The 25,353-nt window shown below is 36.9% G+C and overlaps 1 protein-coding gene across 1 annotated transcript in view; it reads left to right on the top strand.

Moving 5' to 3' along the window:
- Positions 1–25,353, top strand: part of COL24A1 (collagen type XXIV alpha 1 chain) — a 110,318-nt gene that overhangs the window by 49,649 nt on the left and 35,316 nt on the right. Inside the window, exons 20-31 of the mRNA XM_072343519.1 lie at positions 762–815; positions 5,077–5,130; positions 6,649–6,693; positions 10,594–10,647; positions 11,381–11,425; positions 15,634–15,687; positions 17,407–17,460; positions 18,086–18,139; positions 18,847–18,900; positions 24,540–24,593; positions 24,882–24,926; positions 25,038–25,082. Of these exons, the coding sequence (XP_072199620.1) occupies positions 762–815; positions 5,077–5,130; positions 6,649–6,693; positions 10,594–10,647; positions 11,381–11,425; positions 15,634–15,687; positions 17,407–17,460; positions 18,086–18,139; positions 18,847–18,900; positions 24,540–24,593; positions 24,882–24,926; positions 25,038–25,082 (612 nt within the window). The remainder of the gene's footprint in view (positions 1–761; positions 816–5,076; positions 5,131–6,648; positions 6,694–10,593; positions 10,648–11,380; positions 11,426–15,633; positions 15,688–17,406; positions 17,461–18,085; positions 18,140–18,846; positions 18,901–24,539; positions 24,594–24,881; positions 24,927–25,037; positions 25,083–25,353) is intronic.

The following is a 25,353-nucleotide window of genomic DNA, read 5'->3' as shown; positions in this document are numbered from 1 at the left end:
GTCTTTGTTTGAAGTTCAGTTGTTCTGGAAGAATAAAGTATGGCTAACTATTATCCACCTAGAGACAATTTTTAGACCTCTTTCACAGTTAGCATAAAAAGGGGCTCTTGAATCTTTAATGATATCCTCTTATTTATCCTCTTATTTGATTTATTTCATTTATAGGTGTTCTTTATCAACAGCCAGACCTACACCAAACAGTATTTCACAAAAGCTTATTCCAAATAACACTGCATGCCAGTGACCTTCATCTACTGCCAGTCAGACCTGGATTAACTCCTGCTGATTTGGAGGCAAAAGGCTTTTTACCATATTCCTAATTTTGCAGTGATCTTGCCCTTAAAGTGAGGGCAAGGATTAAAGGACTCCAGCTGCTGTTTAAGCTTATATTTTACAAGTTTTTTAAAGTTGAAATTGTAAATACAAGACTTGGTATTGGCTATTTTATGAGTATTTTCTGTATCAAGACCAGTCCAATGGTTTAATCATAAGCGCTTTTCAGTGGTTAAAAAGTCTTGTGTTAAGAGAATTGAAACCCATACTGACATCTGCTAAAATGAGTTTAATGAAAGCTGTCTGAAATCTGTCAGTTATCCAAACCCTGAAAGGGTGCTTAATGGATTTTGACATTTTGGGAATGGTAAAACAAATCTAGTTCTTTTTTCTACAATTCAGGTTTGTTAAGCGAATGGACAGAATCAAAACATGCATGTTAGAAACATTCCTAGGCTATAAATCATTTGTCTGTCTGATTTATTTAGGGTTTTCCTGGAGATATTGGAGTACCTGGATTAAATGGCCCAGCAGGTCCCAAGGTAAGACTATGAAAAGTTACTCACATTTACAATTAATCAGTATAAACTGGTGAGGAAAAGGTCTGAGAGATGGAAATTAGCATTATGAGAAGAAAATCATTCTGTCAAAACACGAGTACTTTGCCTCAGGTGTTTGTATGATGAAGTTAATCTGATGTTTACTGGTGTCTGTGTGGTTAGAGGTAGAAACTGTGTTACACAGAGACTTAGAATGGCAAGGCAAATGCAAGAAATTTTGGAGAAAGCACTGTGTGTCTGAGAGGTATTGTGTATTCACCAGCACTGAAAATGGTGCTTGTCAAAGGTAAACAGACCTTTACAGTCTCACTTGTCTAATACAGACTTAACAAATTTTGAAATTAATAATAGCTAAATATACACAGAAAGAAGATACAAATAATGTACCAGTTTAAATAATTAGAGTTACTTAGATTAACATTTTTAGACTAAGTTTTGTAATAATTTGTACAGAGAGGTTTGAGTGAAGGTTTGGATAAAAACACACAAGGGAAGTTGTTGTTTAAAATGGGAAAGATAGAGATGAATACAGCTAATAGAAATACAAGTGGGTCACAAATTAGCTTAAAGGGAGATATTTGTTTAGGATGGTTAAAGTTTCTCACTCAGGATCCTTGGACTATCCCTTAAGAAATATTTTCATCAATAAATTGCACAACCATGCTGGAATTAAATTTGTGTATCAAACAAGTTTGAGCTCTTTCAGATTATCTTAAAGACTGCACTTTGTACGAGTTCATCCCACTTGTGTTACTTCAGACTCATGTGTGCTGGGATTAAAACAATAAATCCTACTGTAAACTTAGAGCTTTGCAGCTGGCAGTAATAGAAAAGACGGTGCCAGATCTCCTTGAGAGGAAAGCACGATAAGGCTGTTAAAACCAAAGTGAAATTCTAGAATACATGAGGGAGGGTGTCATGTTAATGCTACTGTACAAAGCACAAGAAGACTAAGTAGAACACAGAGTTCTGGGGATTTATACTCCAGGAGGACACAATCAAATGGGAATAGATGCAGAAAAGATTACTGAGTGACTTTATTCTGAAAGGCAGTTTATTTGTCCTACTAAACTAAGGGCCCTTTTGAGCTCTGTAAGCATAGCAAAGGGCACAAATTGTGGGGAGACCAAAGAACTTTGCAGGACCAAGGACACAAACTATTCAGTTCAAGGACGAAACACTGAAGTTGTCTGTGAATAAACAGAGATAGAAATGAGAAGATTTCTCATAAGCAGAGTTGTGAAATTCTGTGACAGATTGCTTAAGACAACATAGTACAAGAAACTGCAAGTGGTTTAAGGATACAGTTTTATTTGAACCTGGAAAATGGTAACAATCACTCCATGATGAAATTCATCATGCCTGGAGAATGAACGTCCCAAATAATGCACTCGCCAAAGCCATAACCAATCTTTACATCTCATGTCTTTCATCTGTCAGGAACCTTATACCAAAATAACCCAAAAAGAATTTAGAAGGAATTCTGAAAAAACATTATTTGATGCAGCAAAAGGGAGAAGTTAAAATACAATTCCAACTTTTTTCATTCTGATTTATCCATTTGCTATCTTGCTTGTGTAATGCTAATGGCCTTCGTTATATGAATGATTATCAGACCGTTAGGTGGTGTTTGCTCCCATGCTTCTGAGAATGGTGAATTATCAAGCTACTTTATAGTGTGACAGAAGATGGTATACAGGATTTAGGGGAGATGGGAGAAGAGAAATGAAACAGCTCTTGATCTACAGATAAAATTTGATCCTCCAAGCAGACACCTGTATTCTCTGAGATCTTATCTCTACTGGCTGGTTTCTGCGTTGAGATTACACAATTCCATGCTATATTCAAAGCATGACATTGGATATTTTTGATTGAATTGGTTTGATATTTAACACATAGGTTACCACTCTATTCCTTTTCCACCCAAATATCCATTTAAAAAATTTCTGAAAGGTAGTCTATAATATTCATTTCAGTAATGGAGAAATTACATGGCTGAATGGGATTTGGTGGTCTCCAGCACATTTGCTCTTAAGAAGGCTTGAAACAGCCTGCTCTAATCAGGAAGATTTGACGGCTTACATTTGAGATGGAAGATTACCAAACTGGAAAAATTCCTAAATGACTCCTAGTGCTATGGGAGAAAGTCTGCACACTGGAAATGTTTGGCTGTCGGGATTTCCAGCTGTCTTGTGTTGACTGTTGTTATTTTTTTTGAAATTTCCTCCAACGTTTTATTTTTAGAACTGTTTTTACCGTGTTGTGCTTTTCCGCATGTTTTTGTTTATACTTCCTCAGTAGTAATACCCATTTTAAAAGCCAAGAAGGCGAGATAAACTTTCTAACTTAGTAGCTGGCAAGGGAGAACTTTGGTCTGTTGTTGGAAAGTTTAAGCTCTATAAGTGTGATCAGCTACCTCTAAATACCAGTCGAACTTCTGGATTACGAATTTTCCCTAAACTACTGCAGTAATCAGCAAATCTGACCTACCAAAAATAATGTTCAAAGGCTTTATTATGTAATTTGCTCTATAGTACATTACTCAGCCTGGAAACAATATTTTAGAAGGCGTTTGATCTTGATCCATTACTTATTAAAAAGAAGAAAGTTTTTAAGAAGTTCTGAACTAGTTTGCTTCCTGTGTTATTCTTGTAAGTATTTATGCTCTGTAACTGAGAAAAGTGACAGGAAAAGGCAGAATACGGTGACTACAGCTGTAGTTTTTTCCAGTAATTTGTGTTGTGCTGTGGTTGTAGTTGAAAACTTCTGACTTCTGTTCATCTATGTTTGCTTGGATAACACTGAATAAAAGTGGCTGTTAGGAGTTCCAGAGTTCCACCAGTTCTTTAGGAGGTGATCATCTAAGAAGTTGTCTGTGTATGTACATCATATATTGATACACAAATACGTATGAAATACGGGATATCCCCATTTACAGACTGCCTCATTTTTTTCCAGACACTTTGGCATATGTCTAATGACTACCTTCAATTTCTGTTTGTTGTCTGAAACATCAAAGGGGAGATGGAAATTTCCTTTAGTCCTAATATGAGCTTTATAGTCTGGTACTTTTTTCCAAATCCAGTTAAGTGAGGTGTAAGGGCTCATACAGTGGCAGTGCTGCTGACATTTTCATGGTGTAATTGCATTGCACTGAAAATCATCTGTCTTAATGTGCTTTGTTATTAGAATATAACAACAATTTCTTGACTTACTACACAAGAATACCACTTATGTAGTGCTCCTATGAGCCTTCCTGTAACTTCTGATGTGGAATGTCAAACAACATGTCAAACAATTCACTACCTCAGTCTTCCCTAAACTGGCAGTGTCCTACCTTGAAGTAGCCTATTCCATTTTCTTTTCTGTTTTAGTTGGCATGCTGTTACTGGAGAGAATGCCTGCACCTTCAGTCTAGACTTCAGCTTCATTAGTAAGCAATTAATAAGGCTTACGCTTGGAACTTTCACAACACCACTTTCTTGAAGGGCAGATTCTTTCTTCTCTGTGCTTTATCTCATGTTGTTAATCTATCCTTCCCAGAACATTAGTAATGTGATTACACAGAGATTAAAAAAAATTGTCCTCTGCCAGGTCAAATGCTTTACCGAGTTATTACTTATGTAATTTGGATGGCCAATATTTTTGACACACTGCTAGCTATTACTTGATTTAACAAAATGTTGAAAAAGTTGCTGTAGTCATAAAAACCCAAGAGTTGGCAAGCCAAAATTCTTCATCTCTGGAAAGCTGATTATAATCATGAACAAAAAGTAAAGGCTGAAAATCACAAGTAGTCTTGGGCAGACATGCTAGCAGTTAGAATTCACTTTCTAGTTTGTTTTCCTCACAATATTATCATCAAATGCTAAATACTATCTAAATCAAAGGTCTATAAGAGTTATATCGGTCTGCTTTAATCTTAGAATGATGGCATGCTTTGTTCTCCTGAGAAGAGAGATGGTTATTCTGCAGGCTTCAGTATTTTATTTTCATTTCAAATAATAAAAAATAATTTCAAAAAGATCTACATAGCTGAGGTATGTAAGATAATCAGTTTTCCAGCAGATATTAGAATTCTCCTTCATATTCTCTTGGTTTCTTAATAGAAATGGACAAGAGTACTTAATGAGATGTGCCTACCCAGCTTTGGGTTTGTGTCCAGAATTTTAAGGTGTGACAGATTGTACCATAGTGGTTGTTTGCTGATGTAAGATCTTGCTGTTTTTGTTTGGTTGTTTAGGGACTTCTGGGTGATCGGGGATCTCCAGGGCCACAGGGCCCCAAAGGAATTGAGGTAAGATGGAAAAACTATTCAGTCAGCAGATTGTTTAAAAGGAAATGTTGTGAAGAGATGGAAGATTAGAGAAGAGTAATTAGGTATTTAAGGTATTACCATGCAAGATTTCATTTGCTTTTTTTGTTGTTTCTTTTTGTTGTTGTTGTTGTTTTTTTTCTTTTTTTTTTTTTTTTTTTTTTTTTTTTTTTCCTTTCTTTCTTTTTAACCGGGGTTGCAAAAAGGTGTTATATGATTGTGTATCCTTTAAATTTGTTCACTGAAGTTTACTCAGTGGTTTCAGTAAAATCTGGGTCCTGAATATGACATGGTTCTTTTTAAGCTGGGGAGACAGGGCAGAGTTGTGCATGGAGGCAGAATGCAAACATGGATTTAACGGAAAATATCCTGGATACACTTAAGTAAACTATAAGACCTCAATTAATTGAAGTGAAGGTAGGCAGCTTTTCTTCTTAAAGGTTTATTAGGTACTCTAAATTCATCACAATACAAATAAAAACTCTTGTATCTTAGGCCAAAAGTAGCAATTATAAATCATTTATTCAAAGAATCTAGCAATAGACCTCTAATTTTCCTAATAGTTTGCTTAATTTATATAGCTTGCTTAAATTATGTCCTAGTTCATTACAGGGGAGTTGGACTAGACAACCTTTAAAGTTCCTTTCCAGCTCTGATGATTCTAAATTACGAGCTTTCACAACAGATACTGGGTGATCATTTAGTTAGAAAGACAGGAAGCTGTAGATAGCATTTCTTTATTCCTTTGGTTCATTCTATCTGAAACTGTAAATCTTGTGTACTCCTTCTTCCAGGAGCTGGATAAAATCTTACACCTTGAAAGAATCAGAAAACTAAATGATAACAGCATGAGCTCCTAGCATAGCAGTACAAATGTGTTCTTTGATATAACCATATAATGAATGAATGAACCATGAAGAATTAACACTGCAATTCTCTATTATATATAGCTCTATTAGTGCACTGTGTGGCACAGACACTGTCATTTCTTTGTCTTCACACCTGACAGGTCTGACCACCTGGTCTTCCTCCATTCCCAAGAAATAAAGGATAAGCCCTGCCAAAATGGTTGGGCTAACTTTGGTGACAGCACCATTAGCTACATGGAAGAAAAGAGAAGGAATGTCCTTGCTGTTCTCATGGTTATGAAATGGCAAATGTTTCTGGAAGAGAGTAAATATAGGGCAGACAGAGAGATTGACCCATCACTGCTGTGTCTCAGAACTGTGAATATATTGCCATAATGGGGGAATATGAAGTTCATCAGCCTTTCTGGCTGCCTCTGACAGTGATGTAGCGCATGGCCATCTGGCTAATTAACTGAAATCAGTTCAGTCTCTCTCTGTTTGTCAGATTTAGACACATGCATACGCACATATGAGGCAAATGTAAAATGATATACTAAGTGAAAAACAGTTGTCTGCAGATTCTGTTTTTTCTTGGCATCAAGATTACTGGAGTCCTGATTAATTTTCTTTTCTACTTTGTTTTTCTTTACAGGGAGAAGTAGGACCAGCTGGACCTATTGGCACAGTTGGCCCAAGAGTAAGTAATTTTGTTGTTGCAGACTATTATTCAGAATGAGTGCCGGTTTAAAAGATACATTTATTGTGGGGGAAAAAAAATAAAAAATAAAATAAAATTTTAAAAGGTTGTTTTAAAATAATAAATGAATAAATGTTTTAGGCAAAGATGGGAAAAAGGTCTTTCCAAATCCAGGGTTTGAAAGGAAACCACAACCATGCTGCACAAAGTAAAACCCATGAAAAGGAAAAGGAGTCAATTTCAAATTGCTTATGGTGCTGCTTTGGCACAGATTAAACCACTGTGCTCTTATGAGGTCCTGAATGAGGTACACTGAGTACTGAAACTGGTGAAGATCTGAACGTGAAACTTAGTTGTCAGGGAGCAATGTAAATGACAAATGCTTTAATAAATCATTCTCTAGCAGATGTGGTTGGTAATTGCTGAGACCATTATTGTTGGATTATCATAATGCTGTTTGGACTGATGTTTTACCTTGTTAGTTAGGAAAATGTACTAACCTCTAAGCATTTTGAGGACTTGAGGCTTATTTTTAGAAAAATTTGAGGCTGCAGTCTTTCCTGCTGCTCCCCACTTATAGAGAGAAAATATTCCTATGTTGTTTTTCCTGCTCCTTAACTCGTCAAGATTGAGAATTCTTTGTTAGGTATAATATTTAAAAGCATGTTTGCCACATGGAATAAGTAAAAGTACAAATAATAAAATGAAAATAATACACTTCAGCTGAGAAAATATTTAAAAAAAAATTAACAAATTGAGATGACTCCCTTTGATATTCAGTTCCCGAACTCCTGCTGAGTGTCTGATGGAAATTTTTATTTTGACTGCCTCATACTTTCAGTTTCCCCCTTAGGCAATTCACCATGATGGGATGGCATCTCCAGTGTTGTGCAGTGGCAATGAGAAAAATGCTGCTGCAGCGGGTAACCCATGGGTTGTTAGTCACCTGCTGTTATGTTGTCTGCATTGATGTGCATGCACCAGCTGGCAGGGTGGCTCAAGAAGGAAACCAGCAAGCAGAAACATTTTCATTTGGGTCCATTTGTCCAAAGTAGATTTGGAAATGAGTATGCCATTGGTGTGCCTTATGTCTCCTTGGTTTCTCTATCACAAAAAGATGCTGAGAAAAGTTGTGGATCTGTGGTGGCCCCAAGGTTGCTGTCTCCAGGCATCTCAGAGTAGTTTTCTGGCTAATGTTCCTCTTGGAATGAGAGGTAGGGGAAATGGGAATTTCTCTTGGTGTGGAGCCCTGCCTGTTCTTCATCTCATCCCAGGGCACAACTGTTCTCACCTAAGTCCCACAGCTCCTGTTGTCTGGAGCAGCCTCACAGCCCCAGGCCACTAAACTGTGTCCATAAGTATTACAATCTACCCTTTCTTTATTCTTACAGAAACTATTCTAGATTTCTATTGTACAATAACAGAGGCAATTTCTAGTTCTTCTAGAATCTATCTCCTATACTTTCAGGGTTTCAGGTAAAAACATTCTGCCCCAAAATCAAGTTTAGGTGTGCACTAAGCAAGCAGCAATAGTTTCTCCTCCCTTTTGCTTTCCCTCCCTCACCTGCTCATTCCTAGTGTTCACTTTCGGGGGAAAAAAACAAAACAAAACAAAAAAAACCACCAACCAATAATAAATAAAAATGTGCATGACACCAAAAACCTCTGGGACCCACCTAACAAACGCTGCCAGCAAAACAGATATATCTCTGTTGAAACAAGTGGTGAATAGGAACCTGTGCTCCAGGTCTCAGGTTGGAAAAGAATTTTCATGTTTAAAACAGATGGATTTTGAGCTGAATTTGGTCACAGGATTTTATTTTTATTCATGTAATTCCAAACCATCTTCATCCATTCCACCCCAGTGTTAAATAATTGCCTTCTCTTAAATGAATCCATATTTAAAAAAAAAAAAAAAAAAAAAAAAAAAAAAAAAAAAAAAGCTATGTTTTCTTAGTAATTATTTGTCCTGTGAAAATACATTAGATACAACATTAAATAAGTGACTGTGCTTATTATATTCCCTCTGTTAATTCTTTCTCAAAGGCTATCTGAAAATGAACACTGTAACTATCTGTTGTAGCTCCAGCAAGTGTAAGCATGTGTTCATATTTTTTTTTTTTGTATCTTCGTTGCTGGAGCAGAAAATATCTTTGAAGTCCAACCAGAATGCTGAAAAGGTATTAGGAGGTGGTTTGGTTTCTTTTTTTTTGTTTTGTTTTGTTTTGTTTGTTTTGTTTTTTTGTTTTTTGAGGTGGTGTTTATATATTGTCATTAGATGAGCAGTTCTCCTGAAGACTGAGGAAACTGCTCTCAAAGGCCCAGTATTTCCTGTAAGTGGCTCATTGCTTCCTGTAGGCTGAGGGCATATTAAAACCTTGTAAAGGGATGGGAATGGAGTGCTAATAAGATACATATATTAAAATAGCCTGTATCAACATATTGTGAGGTGAAAAGAAGCACAGATTGTTGCTGTTTCCTGAGAGGGAAGGACAGAACTTTCAGTTAATAATTTAGGAAATGCATGTTTCCTTTGGGATTACACTGCCCTGGAAGAATGATTTTCCCAGGGGTTAGCAAGTTGAAAAGCAGCCATCACTAGTCTGACCTTCCACCGTGGCTTTTCTTCCATGTGTAATTTGCAGTCATGTTACATTCCTGCTGAAAGCCAAATCTGTGCGTTTCACATTGCTTTACCATTGCAATCCTCTCGTTCTATTTTCTGATCAACTTGCATCTGCCACGGGTCCTTCATTGTGCACGTGTAACTGGGATGGTACAGTCAGAAAGCTTTACAAGCTGTAACTGCAATTGAGCTCTGACAGGACTAAAGCCATCAAGGTCATTAATGGTGGTCACCAGTTTTCTTTCTATGAATTCTATTTAAAATATTTTTATGTTATATTCTTCTCACCATAAAGACCTTACAATTCTTCACAGCAAATGAGCAAAACAGCATGTAGTAACCTGCAGAAGTGCATCAGTTGTTCTTTGCTAAACATTGTGGAAAGACACAACTTGCCTGCTCCAGGTCTCTCAGAACTTGTCTTCACAGCCTCTTCTCCCTGCATTCCTGATTGTGCCCTGTTCTAATCCATTTATCAAAACAAAAGTCTGTTTCTGACACAGTGAGATTTGTTGGAACTTGCAGAACAAAATGAAATCACTCAGGCAGAGAGAGAGAAGAAGAAAAACAGAAGAGAAAGATTAATATGAGAAGTCTAGGATTGTATAGTTTTGATAATGTAATTAAAATAATAAAGAATTTCTTGACTGCCCAGAAATGAACATGCATGGTGATCTTCAGGCACATACAGGTACAGAAAAGCCAGAGCAAAAGAGCTGGTTAGAAATGTAACATCCTTTTCTGAAGGAAATTTTTGGGATCTCTTGCTTTGATCACTCCTGTTTCAGGACATCATATAGAAAGGAAAGCTATCAGTACAGAGAGTCTAATTGCAGTTATCAGCCTGTTGAAAGAGCAGTGTGGTTTAACATCTGTTAGATTCCTTTTAGCAGAAATTCACATTTTCTTGATACAGGATCATTAGAATGTTGAATTCATTTTCCTTATCCAGTTGTCAGACCTGCATGACCTCATTACTGACTATCTCAAGATCCATCCCCAGTGCACTTGGCCTTTACTTTTGGACCAAGACCTTTCCCTTGGAACAGATGGGTGAAGTTTTTCTAGGCAGGGCTGTGCTGTTTGAATAACCAAATCTATTGGTCGGTTTAAACTGTATAGGAAGTGAAGAATACCTGACTTTGGTTTATAAATGCGATGGATTCAAATGCAGGTACTAGGTGTCACTAAACTGTTCTTTTTGAATATATGTAGTTTGATAACCACAGAAACCAGGGTGAAATTGAACTACTAATTCATTCTATTTATTTTAGGGAAAGCCAGGACAGAAAGGTTATGTGGGTGACCTTGGACCAGAAGGTTTAAAGGTAAATGCTTCTTTTATGTATCAAATAAGTTTGTGTTTGGAGTATCAGCTGTGGTCATGTATCCAATGCAGTATACAGTGAGTTGCACATGCCTCCATCTGAGCCAACAGTTTCCAGTTCATCAGGAAGCTGGGATTGTCATAGCATGTATACACTGAGCTTCCACTTCCAAAATATGTAGGAAAATGCTACGTGACATGCAGCATTATGAAGGAAAACAAAACTCTTCTAGTTTAAAATATGGGATTTCTAGAAGAAAAATAATTGTGTTAAAATAAAATTCAAATAGCAATTTTCCTAATAAAATACTCTGTAACATATTTAAAGGTATTGATAGAGTATGCTGGTAACATTTTACTTCTGAATCAACTCTACAATTATCAAGGCATTCATATTTGTTAACAGGAAATTTCAAAGAAAATTACACCATCCATTTACTATATTTGCTGACTTACAGTGTTTAGTGTGCCCTTAATACACAGCTTTCATTTTTCTGGAGAATTTATAAGTATTCTAGAATAAAGCTCACATATTTTTTTACAAAAATAAAATCAACTGACAACATTTATTTTTATTTTTTACCAGTTGCTTAATTTTAGTTTCTGAAGTTATAATTGGCTGCTGTAGTTTAGAAAATCAAGAGTCTGTTAGGAAAACAGACAGCTTGAATATACACATATGAAAGAAATTACTTTTCTAATGAACTACCTCATCTGTTTTCCCCATTTAACAGGGAGAACAAGGAGACCAAGGAAACATTGGAAAAACTGGTGAAGCAGTAAGCTTGTATTCTCTTTCTGCTTTTATTTTCAATTCTATACTCATTTGAGAGTGAATGAGCAATTTATTGCAGTAACTTTATGGTGAATTTTGGTTTTCTTTTAAGCTGTAGTAGGTTAGGTTTAGCTTTGTGGTCTTTCAGAATCTTACTACTTAAAGGAAGTCCTCAGTTTAAAATACTTGCCAGTGTTGATTCTGGTGCTGTTTTGTTTCAAGTTGTTTGTTTGATTTATTTTCATAATGGGCTGAGTGAATATTGTAGGTAGTCAAAGAGGTCTTCCAAAGCGTGTTCAAGTCAGTGAATGAGCAGTCCTTTTCCAGTTAAATGATTTGAAAGGCTACGTTCAGCCTGTGACATACTTTGCAGATTTGTTCTGTCTGCCCTGCATAAAATCACACAGCTCCGCATGACCTTGAGGTGACATGTAGCTATGTGCCTAGACAGAATTGGTTATCTCCATATCACTCCTAACAATTACTTGGCTAACTGGTTATTAAAAATCTGGAGTGGAACATCCACTCTTCTTCCCTCTCTCGTCCTCTGCTCTTGGTCCTCTTTATAATGGAGATATTTGTTGATCCTTGAAGACTCGCATCAACTAAGTCAAATCTTAAACCTTTAATATTTGCTCACTTATGCTTTCTTTTTTTATTTGTTTATTTTAAAATATATGTCAAAATATATGAAGACCTTTACAGAATTGCAGAACTGTAGGGTTGGAAAGGACCTCTAGAGGTCATCGAGTCCAACCCCCTGTCTTCATGAAGTATGAAGCTGATGGGCCTTTAAGAATTGCCAAAGTGAGCAGGCAGAGATGGTGACTGTGGTATGGAGGGAAGTAGAATGCACAGACCAAGTACAAATTTTAGCAAAACTTAATTGAAAATGCCCCCCCAAAAAAATTCAAAGAAGAAAGTTAATGTGGCTAGATGTGTGATATCATTGAGAGAATGGTGAATAAAGACATTTGTAAATGCTGAATCAAAGACTTTCACTTAACATAAGAATACATTAGCATACAACCTGACAGGCAACTACTTCCACAGGCACTTTTGGAAACAGCTGAGTGTTTGTTCCTCACTACCAAGCTTTTCAATTGATTACTCCAAACTTGAGTTTGCATTAAGTACACAGTGTGTTTTCAATTATTCCACTACAGGCCGGTTTCTAGCATGGAGCATATGTGCTGGCAAGATGTTTTGTCTGTCTTAGGCATGTGTTACTTGTGAGATCTGATCTTTGATTCATTTCCCACAAAAATACTCCTGTCAGGAAGGTTTCTAAAATGCTGTTATTGTCACTGTAGAGTTATACATAAATCCTTGCAAATTCACAGAATCACAGATTAAATTAAAGTTTATGACTTTAATAATAAGGTTTAAAACCACGATGAGTTTTTGTTTTTGTTTTTGTTTTTTTAATATTTCAGATCTTGTTGGGTTTTGTGTTGTTTGTTTTTGTTTGTTTGTTTTTTACTTTTTCTGTTGTGTTTTTTTTTTTTAAACCCACCATTAGTCCCCAGAGGATTGAAGGGATACTGAATGATACCAACTTGACAAACAGATTTTAGAGTGCATTGATTTCCTTACATAAGAAGGAAACCACCGTCAAGTCTCAGTGTCTGATCTCTATGGCAAACCAATCCAAAACTAAAATTTAAGGAGCCACATGGTCTTTAAGAAGATCCATTAGGAAAATGTCTTGTGGCTGAGGTATTAATGGAACAAGATGTTTGCTTTCTGATTGTACTTTCCCTTCACTGTATGTTTGTTACTAATTGCTTTAAAAAGTGAAATGATATTTCTAACTAAACTTTTTTTTTTTTTTTTTTTTTTTTTTTTTTTTTTTTTTTTTTTTTTTTTTTTTTTCTTTCTTGCCTCTGCTGGTGTCTGCCCTAGCATTACCTCCCTCACTTGCCCTCTGTTTTGGAAGGAGAGGGGAATGTTTAGCTTATCTGTTACAAACTATCTCCTTAGTTCTTGAAGTCCTTGTCGCCTTTGCCATTTCTTTGGCTTCAGTTCTTGTTATCTGAAGTATTGCTTTGCTTCCCAGACATAAGTGCTTCCACTCATACATGGTTTCTTTTCCTCTTTTTGCACCTTCAGAAATCCACTTTCTTTTAGTGTTTCTACAGTAAATTATCTTAATTACTTTATCTTGAGGAACAGTGTTTAGGAAACATTCTGCTTAGAAGCCAGCATTAGTCTTCTCGCTCAGAGGTTTTGTACGGAAAGCCCAACATGCTGGTTAACACAACAGCACATTCTTAATTGCTGCTTCCTCATCGTTCCTTCTCTTTCATTTCAGAGCAGCTTACTCAGAAAGACAATACTTCTGACCTGAAAAAGGGTCTTGGTCAGTAAATGCATCAGTGTAGTTGCAGGGCACAACTTTCTGATCAGAGTCTTCAGGCCTCTGCACAGTGTGGCATTGACTAGGAAGTCAGGAGCCTCTGTGAAGGGAGAATAGATCTCAGCTGCATCTTGGCTGTGATTACATCTTCTTCCCTTTCTGAAATGAGAAAATGGGTGTGATTAGTCTTCAGCCTTTTGAAATCATACCTCCACAGCCTTCATCTTGATGAACAAGACTACAGGGTAATTCTTTGTCTTACTGATTTCTGCCTGGCACTGAGGCCTGCGGTTGGCCACAAGTCATACTGTCAGCAGTGGTAACTCATTCACAGAGTTTGTCACAAAATCTCTTGACCATGCCTCTGACCTCCAAGTATTGCCTCAGTGCCAGCATCACTATGATAAATCTTACACAGATGCCAAGAGACACCTTAGGCTGAAACATAATGCACAACGTCAGACATACAGTATATTGCTGTAGCAACCATTGAACCATTGAGGAACCTGTTTGTCTCTCCAGCCTGTCCAGAAACTCATTTGTGCCAGTGTTGTTAGCCTGCAAGGTCACTGCCTCAATGGCTCATTGCAGCATATATACGCTATGATATTTCCAGATTAGCCAGCAATCCAAGGAGGGGGAAAAAAAAAAAATAAAAAATCATAAGGTCTTAATTTGCACCTGTTACACTAAAGTACTTGGGCCCAGACTCTACTGAAATTACACAGGTAAAGGTCTAAAGAAAATTTTTGTTTTGTTTTTCAAAGTCAGGTGTCAGGATGGAACATTGTCTTTCTGATATGAAATGATTTCTGTGGAACAGACTACAAAGGACAAAGCCTATTGAGTGCAGGAGAAATGCTTTCCTTTTGTTTTGTTTTGTTTTGTTTTTTTTCTTTTTTCTTTTTTTCTTTTTTTTTTCTTTTTTTTTCTTTTTTCTTTAATTCTTCCCCTTAAATGCCAGTTTAGTGCTAGTTAAGCTAGCACAGTGACATATGTAGAGATTCCCATGTCAGTGTGCCTGTTGCCATTTTATTTACACAGTGCTTTTCAAAGCATTACAGGCTCAGTGCAGTCATGCTTTATTCTGCTACTGAAAGTTTTTCTGCCATCTTTCACATGCAGCTTTTTGCAGTGTATTCTGGGTGCCTATTTTTCTTCAAGCTCAGCATTTCATATTTTTTTTCTCAGCTGATTTTCTGTTTTTTAGATTGAGGTTTTGCAGGCACAGGGAATAAGATTTGAAAAATAAAAAAATGAAAATACTTAGTATCTTACTTTCCATTTCCTATGGTGGTACTTGTCCTGCACAGGAGAAATATGTGGGAGAGTCTCAGGAGAGACTTACTTCACTTTATAAATGATTAGAGGCTCTGATCCCCCTGATTTTTGATTTGTTTGGGGCTCTAACACCTAGGGGGATAACAGACAACATCTGATCTAGTATCATGTTTACCTTGACTGGCTTTTACTTTGTTCTACTGAATTTATTCCCCTTGCAATTTGCAGTCAGACTGAAGTGCTAGCAAGCTGTATGTTTGTAAAGCTTCCAGCACTGCAATACTAAGACCACAGGTAGTCTCTGTGTGATAACGCAGTACGATGATCGAATTAACGTGATTAGTAACAGTAGCTATTTACTGTTGGTTTGTCTAGCTGTAGCCATCCCCTTGAATAGACTTTAAGCCCAGTTAGCTTGTGCAGTCCTCACTGCCCACAGGACCACTTATACAAATAGAACAGCAGCTCTCAGGAATTGAGAGTTGTGCTATACTGCTGCTGGGCACTGTGGAGCTGCCAGCTATGAACTGGTATTGACGTTGCACTAATAATTCCTCATACTTCTTATCCAGGGATCATCTGGCTTACCTGGAGAAACTGGGCCATCTGGAAACCTTGGTGAAAAGGTATAAATAGCATATCTAACTGCTCAGCAGCAAAAATAAGCTTTAAAAGCCACTGGGGAGACAAAATATCGGTGAGAGATGGCTTGCTGTCCATGGATAAAGCTTACATTTCTATAGTATTTCTGTGTATGGGGATGAAATAAACAGCAACCCAAATGCTGTTATTAGGGGTATGTGTCTAGTGTTTGTCATTTGAATTGGCAATGAATTTGCCAATCTACCAGCAATCTGTTGCTTACAGATTTGATATGTCACGTTAGGACACTTTACTGTCTACTGCTGTCGATTCACAAAACTGACATAAATGATGCTTGTTTTATACAGCAATCATTGGTTAAGCACTGCTACATCATTAACAGATGAAAGTAGAATGATGAATATGACAGTATGCATTAACTGAGTTAAAAAGGCAACTTTGTTCATTTTCTATGCTGTGTAATAACAGTTCTGTTTATGAAAGTGAAGTCTGGCAGACAATGTGACTAGAACAGCATAAATAGCTTAAGTATATTTGACAAGGTTTTATTTAGGTGAAATATTTTAAAACTGAAAAACAGGAAACTATTGCGGTACTGCATGTCAGCTTCAATTATAATAAAAGCATAATTGTTAGTCGGAATGATCCAGCACCATTTGTGTTTCTGCCCTGCAGGGCTGAATTATTTCACCTAGACTTGTGGCTGCTATTTAAAGGGATCCAATTAGAAAAGTCAGCAATTTATTTGAATTACTGTGAAAAACATGAACAAAAATTTATCAATGGAAAGCACTGCTTGTTAAAATTAAGATCATATTTTCCTCATATTGTTTTACTTATAATATCTAAGAATTCAGCATCAAATAATTCTTGTTGTTCATAACTATACTCCACTCAGTAAAGATTGCCTAGGGATATTGCTGCTAGCTTAAGTAGTAGGGAATTGACGCAACAGTAAAATAATAATTGATCCATCACAGTACAATAATTATTTTCATTACTATGCTATTTCTGTAGAACTTGTCTTCCTCTTTTCTGGATTGAATAATACAATGTAAACATGCTGAGTGGATTTAAATGACAAATATACTTTTAGCACATTTATTTTAAAGATTTATTTAAAGATTATTAAAAGATTTATTTCCAAGTATCTAACAAAATATTGCATTATCTCTATGTCATGTGTACTGTTCACTATAAATGTGCAATCTGTGCAGTGAAGATAATCTACAGCCAAGCTAATGGCTGGGCTGAGTGCTATATGAATAAAAGGTGGGAAAGTATGTAAGACAAGAATGAGATCTCTATGCCACCCATTCCCATTGCTTCTGCAGCTGATGCAGGGCTGCCTTCCTTTTAGATATGTTCTTTTCCTAAAACGTGGAAGAAATGAGGGAGAGAGGAAATAAATTGTTTACTGAGGTGAGGATTATAGATTAAAAACGTAACTATAAACGTGGTGCATGCAACAGAGAGAAGGGATCTGCTAGTAGCAGTTCAGAAAGACTGGTGAAGTACTAAATCTTTTCTGCAGTCTTCTAAGAAAAGGAAGGTCCCTAAAGCAGAGTTGTTATGCCGCTCCCCTTTTAATGCTAAGTCCCTTGTGGATTGTGTATGACAACACTAGTAAAAGTCCTCTTGCATCACTGTAATATTGTTAGAGCAAGTCTAGGAATAGTAGACAAGGAACATTTCAGGGAAGGAACACTCACTTATATTTACTTTTTAATTTTTCATTGAAGGGAGAGCGAGGCAGTCCAGGACCAGTAGGTCCTCCTGGAGAGAAAGGTGTGATGGTAAGTCATAAGTAAGGTTAAATCTATATATACATGCTAATTACAAAGGCGCTGTGCCTTCCAAAACAGTAATGAATTGTAAGCCTTCTGACTGTGCAAACTTTATGGAAAAGAATAGTATTTATAAGGTGGTGTTTCCAGGAGGCTTCATTAACAACATTTTGACTGCTGTTGAACTGATGCTACAAACTGATCTGCTGAATGAAGCAGCAAAATAATACAAGGCTTTCAGGAGACTGACATTAAAAAAACCAACAAACAAGCAAACAAACACCACTGATTTGAAAGGAGAGATAAATAAAGGAAGGGAAGTAGATCAAATAATTTGTTGTGTATGCAGGGGTAACCAAGTTGCCAAGTTGTTCCAGTAGTCAGACTGGTAACAAGTGTGGGCTCTTAATTCTACTGCGTAGCAGTTGTGGACAACCCCTGGGTGTCACTCTAGTGTGAAGATTGGTGTCCTGGCAGCAATGCTTGTTCTAAGCCAGGATGAAATGTTTCACGTATCAGTTGACCTTTTATTAATTTACCTCTGATTCTTCAAGTAACAAACTGGATTTATTATTGTTGTTTTAATGACAATTTAGATAAAATTGTGTCTTTTTTATACTTACTTCAATTCTAGGGCTACTTAGGACCTCCAGGAGGCCCCGGGCCAGTGGGGCCAGAAGGATTACCTGTAGGTATAAAATAGTGCTTTGTTTTGACGTCAAATGTACCATTTTTTAATAGCCTTTTTGCTCTGCTGGAGTTATGAATGTTTTCTAACTGGTACTGCAGTCTGTAAAACTGTCATGAAAATTTGCCCAGTCAGACACAGTGTTCACCTGCTGTGTACCAGGATCATCCATGAGAGACAAGGAAAGTAATTATACCACTTACTCACCCATTTAAAAATTACTCAGTTGAGACAAGTAGGGACACAGAGCTGTTTAAGGATGTTTTATTACTGCACAACAGCATTATTCATTGACTCAATATAATTTACATGTTATTATATGTTTAGTTTGATTATTAATTTATAAAATGATTTTGTGATTTGCTGTATATAACTGTCTTAATTTCACTGTGGATCAACAGTACACAGGCTTTAACGTAACACTGCTGAATCAGGAATATGAAGAGTATTGAGGAATTTTCAAACACTGGACAGAATTAACGTAATCCAACAGATCATGCTTTCTCATTGAGAACATGACTACTTAAAGACTACTATTCAGATTTTACTAGATAAATTACACTTTTAACACAATTAATTTAATTTGAACCATGACTAGAAGTTATGAATTTGTTTTGTTTGCATTGGTTGTTACTCATTGTCTACGAACTTTGTAATTTCTATAAATCTACATGTCAAAGACAATAATTAGTTTATTTGACGTGTAGGGATCTTCTGGGGCAAGGGGACCACCAGGACCACAGGGGCCTAAGGGCAGAAGGGTAAGTAATTCTGCTTTCTCGTGGTACTTAGAGCAGGGATTAGAGTGTTGCCAAAATAAATTTGATATGGAACCCATGTACATTTGCTTCCTCTAACTCTGGATTCCAGCTATTTGTAGTGAAATCAAACAAATGATAATTGCATTCCTATGTAGGAAACGATAGGGATCTTCATTTCCACTCACATTTCTGTTAAATGGGGATTTGTTTTTTATTCCAGCTGAGAGCAGGACCAAAGTAAAAAATGATTACCAGCCTTATCTTCTGTAGAGAAATATGAAAGTGTTACATTTGTGAGCACTACTGGTTTGTTCGGTTGTTTGAGGAATAGGTTTTTTTAATCAATACATCATTTATGTTTTTGAAAGTAAAATAAAAATACCCAATGTCTCTGAGAGAGGAAGTAGCAAAGTCAGAAGAGAATGTATTAATTTGGTAATTTTTCCTGCAGAAAAAGCAAATTAAGTTCAGAAAAATAGCATGTGACATGTGAGAGGTAGGGAGCAAGGGTCATACTAGTCAGTGTCCAGAAAAAAATTAGTTAATTGAGGCCAGTGTTTCAGAATGCAGATGTATTTGTTTATGTAAAATTCAGAGAAACCTTAATGAGCTGTAGAGGCTGAGGACCCACCCTACCTTTCAGAAACATGGAGCCCAACCAATTACCAGAAATGATGTAAGCAGCAGAGTCCAACCCCAGCCATTGGCTTTCAGAAAAGTACCTGAAATGTTCACAAGGTGATTTTACAATAGACTGTCTACTGGAGTTTGCTCAGCTGGTCACCTGTGGGATGCAGTGAGTTCAGAGGCCAACTGAAAAGTAATTAGTCCGAGACTGGGAGTAAGCTGCTTTCAGGTAGTATGTTTTAATTCCAATAGACATAGCATTCCCCTTGAAACTCCCCATTCTGATCCTTCCCTCTTGATAGTCCATCTGCCAGCACCATCAGAGCTGGGATTAGAACCAAGCTGCTGCTTGAATGCGAGTCCTCCAGGCTTTCCTCCTTCCCAGCAGATTTAATTTAGATTCGGTTTTGAAGGTAGGAGGCATTTTATTTAAGGAATGTCACATCTTCTGCCAACTGAGACAAGAATTTTTGAGGGTGTCTCTTTATGATTTTGGCAGCACATCATGGAGTACATTGCTTATAATTAAGATCACTCAAAATAAATCCCAAACATCCCAAGTTCTCTGGAAGTCCTGGTTCAGAGTTGTGGTTTGTGCCTTTGCCTACATCCAACGTGACTAGGAATGCTTCATGGAAAAGTGTCTTGGAGTAGACCCAAGTCTTTAGGCTCTGTGAACAAACTCCCACTGAAGCTGTTGAGAATATTTTCTGCTCTCAAAATCAAAATATCAAAACCAAAACACATAAGGAAAATATTTGGAGGCCCCTGAAATCTGGGATTTGTCATCACTGGACTCAGAATGACAAGTGTAAGAGCCCAAAGCTCTGTGTGGCAGGCCTTGGAAAAACGCATACCATGGTTACATACAGAAGTTAAATAGAAGCATATGGAAATCTTCTTTTATTGTGTACTGAAACAAGAAATTGTCCCATCTTCACAGCTGGAATCTGCAGAAACCCTTGGGAGCACTGACCTCTACTTCTGCACTGTCACAGAGTGGAATTCCTTCATCCCATAAATTATGGATCTTTCAGCAACCAGTTCACATCCAAAGTTTTCCAGCAGAATACTTCTGCCTGAGAGCATCCAGCTGCTCAGTCTCCAACACACTGGGGTGTTCTGGCCAGCTGAAGGGAGGCTGTCTGGGAGCTTGTGGAGTACACTGAGGGTTTTGGGGAGATATGCCACCAAGCACAGAGCTTTCTCAGCTCATGCTCAAAATTTGAAAATCAAGTAGAGAGTTGGGCCCTTTTGTGACTCACTTTTCTTTTTCTTATATACCATTTGATCTTTTGAAAGTACAGAAGGAGAACACCACTTGGTAGATACTTTAGTGTCCTAATGATACTCTGGAGAGTATAAAGAGCTGTGTCAAGGAGAAGTAATCTCTCTCATGGCTAAAAGGAAGAGTAGTCTTGAAGAACATACTGGTAACAATATGGCTGCCAAGTTTTTTGTTCTTGATGTTAATGTACTGAGAAGAAAATAAGAATGTCATAGACTGAAACTGCTTTTTGTTTGTACATTGAGCTCCACTGAACTCAGTTGCTACCTTTAATTTGAGAGAAAGGATTCCTGTATCAGTAGATTGACTTCACGAGTGAGACAAAAGCAAAGTTCTTAATACCTGCTGAGATTCTGAGAAGTTAGTATTCTTCTGGCTAATGCTTAGTATTTTAAAGCTTAATAGCAGTTATTTTCATACTCTTATTTTCCTGGAATTCATTGAGAGAGAAGTAACTGCATAGCATACTTAGCATACATAGTGTTATTTTCACTCTTATATCTTAGGGACAGAATGAGGGAAACAAAAAGGGTTAGTTGCCTATTCTTTCCTTCTTAGATGAACTTTTTCTTGCTTTATTTATAATCATTAAGTTTTCAATGCAATATGTTCCATTTTACTAAGAAAACTAGACCCATGCCAAAGAAAAAAGTAGTAGCAATCATTTGGCAGACTCACTTCTCAGCTTAGCTGCAACTTAAATTAAATAGCAGCAAACATGTTATGTGTATTTCTCATTCTGTACAAGTTACAATAGGAAAGGATACAGATCCAATTGATCTATGCTGATAATGCAATCACAGCATACAATTTATAGGAATTTTAGGGTGTATTTTTGATAGAACATTCAATTGCCTTTCCCTTGGATTCCTATACTCTGCTCTGTGACTGGCTAAAGGCAGGCAAAATCCTGAGCCAAAAGCTGAGCAATGTGTTGGTTTCTGTTAACTTGTTTTCAGTTCAAAATTATTTAGTGAAAGGTTGGTGTTTTGAATGATAGGTCTTTTCACTTGATTGTTAGTGATTATTAGTCTTAGATTATTAGTCTTCCTAATGAATGGACTGTCAATGTAGCAGTATCTATGTGACTAGCAGGAAGATTTTAGTGTACTGTGCACAAAGTACAAACTGACAATCCTGTGCATTTTCCTCACAGGACCATTTCCTAAACTGTGGATTGTGAACCCCCATTGTGATTAAAAAGAAGTCACGAGTGTTTAAAGTAACTGATGTGTTCTTATTATTAATGATAGAAGATAAAATTCTAGAATGAAAATTCATTATTACTCAGATGCGTACAATTAAAATACCTATTTTTCTCCTTGAATATCTCATTTTGAGCTTCTATTCCCTTAAAAGCAATGTGGAGAATGCAGAAAGGCAAATAACAAATTGTGTGTCTAAGATGTCTGGGAAAGAATAAAACTTCTATGTAATTTCTCTCCTTTATACTCTGAATCTCCCCTTCCCTATGTTCCTTAGGGTATTCCTTTGCTCTTCTTTGAGCTTTTATCTCCCTGTGTCCCCCATTTTTTGATCCACCCTCATTTCATTTCAAAGTTTCCAACCTTCCCTTCCCCTTTCATGGAGAAATTCCACCCAAGAGCAATATCAGGTCTCTAAACCAGCTTAGACTAGACCTCCTTAAGTTTTTATCACAACCCATTTTATGTACATTTTAGTAATCTATTACAGAAAAAGTACAAAGCAGTAACCTGACATTAATTTGATCAAGATGTTTAGCTTTCTTTTAGATTACGCTATACAATAATTCAATAGTTACACAGTTACATAATCCAAACTTGAGATGCAGTTCTGTTTTTCTCATCACCGTTGAAAGCACTGTTAGCCTTTTGGTTCTGGTCTCTGTGTGCATTAAAGTCACCAGGATTTCAACAGACTTCAGTTGTCTTTGGATTGGGATCACACTCAGCAAGAACCTCACAGGGACTGGGAGTGTTATGTTTTGTGGCTTCTTTTTTTTCCCCTCTGGCTTAAAAAAAAGTCTATAAATACTCAGTCATTCATTGACCAAAGCAGGAGAGGGGGCCAGGAAAGCACAGTGATTGCCTCACAAAAGCTGTTTCCAAACCCTCTGAGATATCAGAAGGATTCTAACAACTCCCAGCCTATTCCCTTTCCTTGCCCTGTGGCTGCTATACACTGCTCATGCTGGCCAGAAGCAGCAGTGCTGGAAAGCTAACGGACAAGCTTCTCGTGGGATAGTTTTGGCTTGGCCAGAGGATGTAATTATGTATCAGCCCACAGGAAAGGTCTTTTCCTGGGACATTTCCATTTCAAGAGCAAAGCCTAACAGAATTTGAACGCATGTTGTTTCCAAGGTACCCATCTGCCTTTTGTTCTACTGTAGCTCCAGGGAAAAGTGGGTGGCTGCTCATCTGTTCTGACAGGGTCTTTGATGTGCATCAATAAAGCCAAACTAACAGAACAAAATTTTGTTATGTTTTGAATCAAAAAGCTCAGTAGGGACATAGATGTTACAAATATTTTTTTTGAGAAGGAAGTGAATAAAATCAGATATACTTCCAACAAAGTCTTTTTGCATCCTTATCTTATTACTTATTAGAACACTCTGTAATCAGATGCAGTTAAATGCCCTTCACTAAAAACCATGACCTAAGAAATAAGATTCCCTGTAACTCAGAAATGCACTGTGAAAATGTGAATCATTTTCATTGAGGAAATGCCTTAGCAATGTACATATTCTGTATGCTTGATATTGGCACCGCACAGCTAGGAAGCTACCAGAAAGGCTGACATCTCATCCTCCCACTGCCAATGTTGTAAAGAACCCAGCTCCATCATATTCAACTAGCTCTTGCTTTAAAGCAGTTGTTGGTTTTAGATTGTATTTAACTGGTTTTGATTTTGTTTCTGTACCCAAATTGGGTTGAGAATTATGAAAATGCCCACCAATGTCAGCATGAATAAACAATTTTTTAAACATTTTTCTCATCATCTATTTTAACGATTTGTTTGTTTACTTCTGAACTAATAGATTGTTTGCTAATATTAAATAATTGTGTCTGACCATTTTGGCAATAAATATCTGCTGTATTGAAATACCATAGTGTAACAAGCATAACATAATAAGCTATCATTGTATATTGGTTGTAAAATGTCAATTTAAAGTAGATAATTTAGTTTGATAGTACTGCAGCTCACTATGCAAGACAATAAATTGGTTTTGATCTTGCCTTAAGCTGGTTTACTAATGGAAGAACCTTATCTGCCTGTTTTAAAGTCTTATAAGCCAGATGGATTTTTAATTTTTTTTTTTTTTTTAATTATAACTGAAGTCCAAAATCAAGTGCCTTATATAACCAGTAATCATGTAGGTACTTCTAAATGTGACTTGCATGCATGCACAGAGGATGAAAAAGAGCAGAAAATATCTGTCTGCAAACTGGGTCTAGTGGAGCACCTAAACATCTTGTTTACAAAGTTAAAAATATAGTTAAAAAGATATATATCTTGATTCTAAAATTTACATTACAGCAAGCCAGAAACAAATTTTATTTTATTTTATTTTATTTTTGAAGTTTTATTTCATGCTTAACATGCAAAGAAAATTGCTTTTCATCCTGTGAATTTTCAGTGTTCGTGACAACAAAATTGATTTCTGTCTCCTAGGGCTTATGTTGCATATCTTGTTACAAAATGTAAAAGAGTTAATGTTCCTAATCACTTGTTCAATATTCAGGGGCCTAGAGGTGCAGATGGTCCTCTTGGAGAGCCGGGTACACAAGGCATTAAGGTGAGTCCTTCCACTGCTCAGCACCGTACAAAACATATGGATAGACTGTGATAGGCAATACACCGTGCCATCCCCAGAAAATCAACATGTTGGAAGCAGTAATAAATTTTTGTTTAGTCCAAGAGAAGACTTTCAAATTTCTGTTTTCTTCAGGTCCTCCTTAACTGTTGTAGAAGCCCATCTAAGCCTAAATCTGCAATTTCTTCGCTTACCCAGCATTTAAATATACATCGTGTGTATGCAGCTTAGGTGGCAAATGCCAATAGAACTTGTGTTCTTATTTATCAGGGAGAAAGAGGAGATCCAGGAAAGAAAGGCACTCCTGGGCTCATTGTAAGTATTGGAGCCAGTTTTTGTATGAAGCCTTAATGTATTTGTTGCCAGTTTCTGACCTGTTCTTCAAAATTATCAGAGGCCAACATCTTTAAAAATCTCTTTGACCAGGGTAAAGCTGGAAATCCTGGTCAAAGAGGAGATCAAGGAGCACTTGTGAGTACTGAATACTCTGTTACTTCTTCCAAAACACAAAATATCATGCTTCATTTATATCATACTTTTTTATTTATTTTAAGGCAGTTTGAAAACTAATATAGGAGTTTACATTTTCTGTACAAAGAATCAGATGCAGAAGTGAGAGTTAGAATGAACATGGCAGTGTGCTACTAGACCAGTGCTTTCACGGGTGACAGTCCACAGAATATGGTATGATCGCAAACAGCAGCAGAACAGCAGCTGTATGTAGCAAGGAGGGGCTAGAAGT

The sequence above is a fragment of the Excalfactoria chinensis genome, chromosome 8, assembly GCF_039878825.1.
Source record: "Excalfactoria chinensis isolate bCotChi1 chromosome 8, bCotChi1.hap2, whole genome shotgun sequence".
Lineage (NCBI taxonomy): Eukaryota > Metazoa > Chordata > Aves > Galliformes > Phasianidae > Excalfactoria > Excalfactoria chinensis.
The sequence above is the reverse complement of the archived record's forward strand: the minus strand, read 5'-3'. Positions and strand labels throughout refer to the sequence as shown.